This window comes from Orycteropus afer, unplaced genomic scaffold, assembly GCF_000298275.1.
Source record: "Orycteropus afer afer isolate SDZICR_OR568_19922 unplaced genomic scaffold, OryAfe1.0 scaffold00182, whole genome shotgun sequence".
Classification (NCBI taxonomy): domain Eukaryota; kingdom Metazoa; phylum Chordata; class Mammalia; order Tubulidentata; family Orycteropodidae; genus Orycteropus; species Orycteropus afer.
This window is the reverse complement of record NW_006921769.1, coordinates 4,157,393-4,165,226: the sequence shown is the minus strand read 5'-3', so window position 1 is coordinate 4,165,226 and position 7,834 is coordinate 4,157,393. Positions and strand designations below refer to the sequence as shown.

At 37.9% G+C, this 7,834-nt stretch overlaps 1 protein-coding gene across 1 annotated transcript in view; it reads right to left on the bottom strand.

Moving 5' to 3' along the window:
* Nucleotides 1-3,766: 3,766 nt before the first annotated feature.
* ENPP3 (ectonucleotide pyrophosphatase/phosphodiesterase 3) overlaps nucleotides 3,767-7,834 on the bottom strand; it is a 134,767-nt gene continuing 130,699 nt past the window's right edge. The window contains exon 24 of the mRNA XM_007947391.1: nucleotides 3,767-3,937. Within this exon, the coding sequence (XP_007945582.1) occupies nucleotides 3,767-3,937 (171 nt within the window). The remainder of the gene's footprint in view (nucleotides 3,938-7,834) is intronic.

Below are 7,834 nucleotides of genomic sequence, written 5' to 3'. Positions count from 1 at the left end.
GCCTCCAATGGGGCATCTGTTTGTTGAAATATCTCAATCGGTATGCTATCAATTCCCGGAGCCTTGTTCTTTGCCAGTTCTTTCATTGCAGCTTTGACTTCTTCCTTCATTACCATTGGTTCTAGATCATATCCCAAGGACATCATGCATGAACAAAATCAAAAGGTCATTAAAAAGACAGGAAAGGAAAAGAAGACCAAAATGGATGTTGGAAGAGACTCTGAAACTTGCTCTTGAAAGGAGAGTAGGTAAAGCAAATGGAAGAAATGAAGTAAAAGTGAAACAGAAGATTTCAAAGGCCAGCTGGTGAGGACAAAGTAGAATAATGAAATGTGTAAAGACCTGGAGTTGGATAATTAAAGGGAAGAACATGCTCAGCATGCTCAAGCTGAGAGAACTGAGGAAAAAATTTAAGCCTCCAGTTACAATATTGAAGGATTCTATGGGCAAAGTATTGAATAATGCAAGAAGCATCAAAAGAAGATGGAAGGAATATACAGAGTCACTGCACTAAAAAGAACTGGTTGATGTTCAACCATTTCATAAGGTAGCATATGCTCAAGAACCAATGTCACTGAAAGAAGTCCAAGCTGCCCTGAAGTCATTGGTGAAAAACAAAACTCCAGAAATTGACAAAATACCCACCGACATGCTTCAACAAATACATGTAGTGCTGATGGTGGTTATTTATTTATGCTAAGAAATTTGGAAGATAGTTACCTGACCAACCAATTAGAAGAGATGGATATTTATGCCTATTCCAAAGAAAGGTGGTTCAATAAAATGCAGAAATTATCAAACCATATCATTAGTTTCACACTCAAATAAAATTTTGCTGAAGACAATTCAAAAACATTTGCAGTAAATTGATAGGGAACTTCCAGAAATTCAAGCCAGATTCAGAAAAGGATGTGGAACATGGGATATCATTGCTGATATCAGATGGATCTTGGCTGAAAGCTAAGAATACTAGAAAGATGTTTACCTATGCTTCATTGACTATGCAAAGGCTTTTGATTGTGAGGCTCATAACAAATTATGGGTAACATCATGAAGAATGGGGATTCCAGAACTTAATTAAGCTCTTGAGGGTGCTATACATAGACTAAGTGGGGGTTGTTCAAACAAAATAAGGGGATACTGCACAGTTTAAAATTAGGAAAGTTGTGTGTCAGTGTTGTATCCTTTCACTGTACTTATTCAGTCTGTATGTTGAGCAAATAATCTGAAAAGGAGAACACAGCATCAGGATTGGAGGAAGACTTATTAACAACCTGCAATATGCAGATGACACAGTGTTGCTTGCTTAAAGTGAAGACTTGAAGATCAAAGACTACAGCCTTCAGTATGGATTATACCTCAACAGAGAGAAAACAAAAGTCCTCACAACTGTACTAATAAGGAACATCAAGATAAATAGAGAAAAGATCAATGTTGTCTAGGATTTCATTTTCCTTGGATCCACAATACACACCACAGAAGCAGCAGTCAAGAAATCAAATGACATATTGCATTGTGCAAATCTGCTTGAAAAGTCCTCTTCAAAAATGTTTAACAGCAAAGATTTCATTTTGAAGATTAACGTGTGCCTGACCCATGATATTTTCCATAGCCTCATTTGCATGTGATAGCTGGACAATAAATAAGGAAGACTGAAGAAGAAGTGATGCATTTGAATCATGGTGTTGGTGAAGAATGTTAAATGTACCATGGCCTGCTAGGAGTACAAACAAATTTGTCTTGAAGGAAGTATAGCCAGAATGCTCCTAAGAAGCAAAAATGGCCAGACTTCATCTATCAATCTACTTCTATAGTGATACTGCCTCAGAAACCCAAGGAGGGGTCGCTGTGAGTTGGATCCAACTTGATGGCAGTGAGTTAGAGTTTTTCATCTGTCACACTTTGGTCATGTTGTCAGAAGGACCTTGGGTTCCTATCCTATCATGCTTGGTAGAGGGTGAGTGAAAAGGGGGAAGGCCCTCAATGAGGGTCACAGTGGTGACACAGTGGTTGTGACGATGGGCTGAAGAGTGGTAATGATTGTGACAGTGCAATGTTTTGTTCTGTTGTACAAGGGGTCACTATGAGTTGGAACCTACTTGACAGCACCTAACAAGAACAGTGGCAAAAATATATTTAAAAAATTCAATGGCACCACACTTACATTTCAACTAGTTGAAATTAATAGAAATCCTAACAAACTGAAGCTGAAGTCACAAGATAAGCTTTATCACCACCAGATATTTTTTATCTGTCCCTAGGATGAACTGGTCTTTATATCTAAAAAAGCATCTAGAACATTGCCTGTCTGGCAATCCAAAAATCTGACCAATGGTATTGTTTCTCAGTTAAGTTCTGGGACCTTGTCACTCCATACCCATATTTTTAAAAATTCAATATATACACATAGTCTTTAAAATTGTTAGGCAATACAAAAGGGCATTACAAAATTGTATTTCCTTTCCTCAAATTACTATTAATTCCCTGTCACACTTTGGTCATGTTGTGCTCCCCCTTACCCTGGTTTCATTATATAAGCCAGGCTTTGACAAACTGTACCCCAAGGGCCAAATCCACATCTCCATTTATGAGTGCAAATAAAGTTTTGGTTATACAACCACTCCCATTCATTTCACATATTGTCCATGACTACTTTCTTGACACAATGCCGGAGTTGAGTAGCTACAATCTAGATTATATGGCCTAAAACATTTACTATCTGATCTTTTATACTCACTAGCTCTGGTAGCATAGTGGCTAAGACACTTGCCTGCTAACCAGACGGCTGGCGGTTCAAACCCACCAGCCACTCCTCAGAAGGAAGGTTGGGCAATCCTACTTCCGTAGTGATACTGCCTCGGAAACCCAAAGAGGGGTCGCTATGAGTCGGGGCCGACTTGACGGCACATAACAACAACAACAACAGCTCTAGTGGCATAGTGGGTAAGGCATTTGGCTGTTAACCAGAAGGTTGGTGGTTCAAATCCACTAGCTTCTCTGTGGGAAGAAGATGAGGCAATCTACTACTGTAAAAATTTACAGCCTTGGAAATCCAGTGTGGGTCAGTATGAGTTAGTATCTACTTGATGGCAGTGGGTTTGTTTTTTTCTTTTTTCGGTTTTATTATAGTATACACACAGTTCTACCACATGCTTTTTCATTTAAAAATAGCCTTTCATTTAGTATGTCAATCTACTTCTTTCTTTATAGTGGTGAAGAAGTATTTAATTGTTCATTTAAACAAATTCCAGGATTTGTTTAACCCATCTTTCAAGTTATTTTCTGGTCTTTGCTGTTATAGAAGATATTTTCATGCACTTGGACAACATATATCTGTTAGATCAGTTTTACAAGTGAAATTACAGAATAAAGGTTATGAGTACATTAAAATTTTAGTAGTTATTGCCAAAGTGTCAACTGTGAAATATTTTATGGCAAAACTGCTATAGAATCAAATTAATACCCACTTCTCTTGTTCTCCCACCATTTACATAATGTTGGGCAGAAAAAGATAGCAAAAGATTATGAATGAGACAATAAATATTGTAAGGACAGTATAACATGGCATAAACTCTGTGCAAAAAAAAAAAAAAAAATGGAAATTTGAAATAACACATGTTCACAGAAATGAAAAAGATAGGAGCAAACAATGACAATTATACAACCTGGAGGGAAGTTAAGTAAAAATAGAAAACTTTATTTTAGGATTCTTCAACAAAGGAAATCACCCACATTGTGCTGAATTTAATGGTCTAAACATATTAAGCTAAATAAGGGTTTCAAATGTGGGTAAATAAGTCTTCAGTTGCAAAATTTCAGAGACTGACTGTGATTTTTCCTGATAAAAGTCAAGTCCAGTAAGAAGTTCCACATCACGGACCCGGGCAACATGTGCTTTCCATCTTTCTTCAATCCAAACATCTTCTGATTTACCTTCCTGGAAAAGAGAAACAGAGAACTATTTTCCATAGGGAATGACATTTCATTAAGGGAAAGATCTTTTCTCACTTAAAAAGTATCCTTTTCTCTTTGATTTCTGTTGACTTGAATTGTAATTTGATACAGTTAATTTTAGAGTTTATTAAAATTAAAAAAAAATTAGGATCCAAAATGGAGTCTCATCAGTAATCACCACGTTATTTCCCTCTAGCATCTTAGTGCTTGAAAAACTAGGTACAGCAGTTTGAATTAGGGATTCTGGTGCTCTGAACAGCTCACTCAGTCAGAGTGCACCAAACTCAGAGGAGTAGAATTAGAAAGGAGAATGACACAGGTGGAAAAGAAGAAGAAGAAGATCTATCTTGCAGAGTGCTGACAGGCAGCTGAAAAAGGCCATCAGAGACTTCCCTGAGAGAGTGACTGGCAGACAAGAATGGCCATCCAAGACCTCCCTGGGTTAAGGCAGAAGACACACCACACCAGCACACCAGTGACCACACCAGCATACCAGCGATCACCCCAAGGATCTACCTTCAGCACCTGATTTTATTGGTAACTTGGGTTGGCTAGATGCAAATGAGCACATCCAGAGCTGCTGAAACCCACGCAGAGAGTACATTGGTGCTGCAGGAGGGTGGGCCCGGGGAGGTACTCCCACAGCGGGTCACCAAGTAGGCTTGGCTTGGATCAGATTAGTAGCACTGAGAGGCCTGTGCTTGACTTTATCAGTAATATTGGGACCACAGGTTACTAGTAGATACTCTCCTGACTCCAGTGTCACTAAAACCGAGCGGATCTTTGGAACATGGGTGGGCAGACCCACAGAGGAACTCCCGAGTTGGATTGCAGTCTGAGCCAGTTGGGCTGGCACTGTGGGTGGGTGGGCACAGAGAGAGAAATGCCTGCAGCTGATTGTGGAGCCTGGAATTTGTCTTGGGTCGGCCTTTTGGTGCTGAAGAGTCTCAGGAGCATCTCAGGAGTGGGTTTTTTTGCATGTCTGAGCCTGGTGGAAAGTGGCAAACCCCTAATAACTAGAGTCCTTGCTGAAATTGAGCTGCGGGCCTGTAAACAACAGTATGACGTCATTGGTAGCAGCCTACTCAAAGCTCTAGAAACCACCCCTAGCAACAGCAAGCTTTCCTTCTTCTGCTCCCACCTTCTCTGCCAATAACTTCACTCATCCAATAGAGGAAATCACATTCAGCCAACATAAAACTTCCCAATTTGAACTCTAAATCCTCTTAACAACAAACAGAAACTCATATCCACATTCCACACAGTGATTCTACCATTACAAAGAAAACTGCAGAGCAACCCAGCATATCTGAATTAATAACTAAAAAATAAAATAAAATACACCAGCTTCACCTTTTCAAAATATTAAACCATAAAACCAAGACAAAACAAATCAACACATAACCAACAGTTAAAGACAACCTCAAAATGTCTAGGAAACAACAGTCAACCTCAAATCAAACAAAAAGCAGGACAAGGCATTGGAAGAAAAACCATGAAGAAAGGTCTCATTACACATGGAGAAAGAGGAGGCAATGGAATTATCTGAGAAGGAATTTAGAAGATACATTTATAGAGCTTTACAAGAACCTATGGAAATCCCAAACAGAAACAAGGAGAACACAGACAGTTCCCTAGAAGAACTCAGAAAAATCATTCAAGAACAGAATGATGAGATTAATGTGCAATCAGAGCTCATACAAAGACAGCAGTTAGAAATCCAGAAGATGAATACCAAGATTACAGAATTTCACAACACAATAGAAGCACAAAAGAGTAGGTTAGAACTGTCTGAAGAACACATATCCCAACTAGAAGACAAATACCTGGACACCAGCCTGTATGAAGAAAAATCAGAACAAAGATTTAAGAGAAATGAAGAGAACTAAGAATTATGTGGGATGACATGAAAAGAAACCACTTAAGACTCATTGGAATTCTAGAACAAAAAGAGGTGAAAAAACCACAGAGAAAGACCTGCTAACAGAAAACTTCCTCCATATCATGAAGGAAGAAAAGATATTTGTCCAAGAAGCTCATAGAACCCCACACAAGATAGATCCCAAGAGAAAAACACTGAGGCATGTTATAATCAAACTCTCCAAAACCAAAGACAAAGAAAAAATGTTGAGAGCTGCCCAGAGCAAAAGAAATATTACTTATAATAATCAAACAGTTAGGCCGAGCTCTGATTACTCAGCAGAAACCACACATGCAAGAAGGCAATGGGACGGCATATATAAAACACTGAAGGAAAAGAACTTGCAACCAAGAATCCTATATCCAGCCAAATTATACATCAAATATGAGGGTGAAATCAAGGCATTCTCAGACAAACAGAAATTAAGGGATTTTGTAAAAACCAGACCAACCCTACAAGAAATGCTTAGGGAAGTTCTTCCAATAGAGAGCCCACAACAGAGATCAACAAAATCAGGTACATGCCATCAACACTAAAACCAAATCAGAAGTAGAAACTCAAAATAAGACCATAAAACATTGTACTCTAAAAACCAAGGAAGTCATTCGGCACACAACAGCAGCAACTAACCTATCAGAAGGAATAAAACTTCTAGGTACAAACTTCCAAATGGAGAGAAAAACAGGACAATGTCTTCACAGTATGCACTGTTCTAAAAATGTAGAGACAAGAATATACTCCAAGGTAACCACAGAGATAAGTAACAATCCCCCTAAGCTAATCCAGAAGGAAGGAAAACATGTGGGCTTCATAAGCACAAAACCAACAATAAAGAAGAAAAGGTAGAAAGCATTAGCCGAGAAACCAAACTCAGCACAGAAAAGTATATGGACCAAAAACATGAACAACACGACAAAAAAAAAAAAAAATAGAATGACAGCAATCAATTCATACCTATCACTAATTACACTCAGTGTGAATGGACTAAATGCACCTATCAAGAGAAAGAGAGTGGCAGACTGGATAAGAAAAGAAGACCCATTGATATGCTGCCTACAAGAGACTTACATTAGACACAAAGATAAAAACAAATGAAGAGTAAAGGGATGGAGAAAAATATACCAAGCCAATGGAAATCAAAAAAGAGCATGAGTGACAATATTAATTTCTGACAAAACAGACATGAAGGTGAAAAATATCATGAGAGATAAAGAAAGATATATGATGCTGAAAGAGTCAATTGACAAAGAAGATGTTACAATAATAAATACTTATGCACCTAATGAAAGTGCTCCAAAATATGTGAAGCAAATATTAACTGAATTAAAAGGGATAATAGACAACTCTACAATAGTGGTAGGAGATTTTAACATACCACTTTCAAAGAGGGACAGGCCAACTAGAAAAAAACTCAACAAAGATACAGAACTCAACAAGACAATCAACCTACTTGACCTCATAGATATATACAAACCATTTCACCCAACAAAAGCACAATTCACCTTCTTCTTCAGTGCACATGGATCCTTCTCCAGAATAGACCATATGTTAGGACATAAAACAAACCTCAATAAATTCAAAAGCATTGAAATACTACAAAGCATGTTCTCAGACCACAATGCTATAAAATTAGAAATTAATAATAGGAAGAGCAAGGAAAAAGCATCAAACATATGGAAGCTGAACAACTCACTGCTCAAAAACTACTGGGTAATAGAACAGATAAAAACTGAAATAAAAATATTCCTAGAAATAAATGAGAATGAAGATACATCATACCAAAACCTATGGGACACAGTGAAAGCAGTACTCAGAGGACAGTTTGTAACAATAAGTGCATACTTCAAAAAAGAGGAAAGACACAAAATCAATACTGTAACTCGTGAACTCCAACAACTAGAAATAGAACAACAAAAGAACCCTACAGTATGTAGAAGCAAGGAAATAACAAAGATCAGA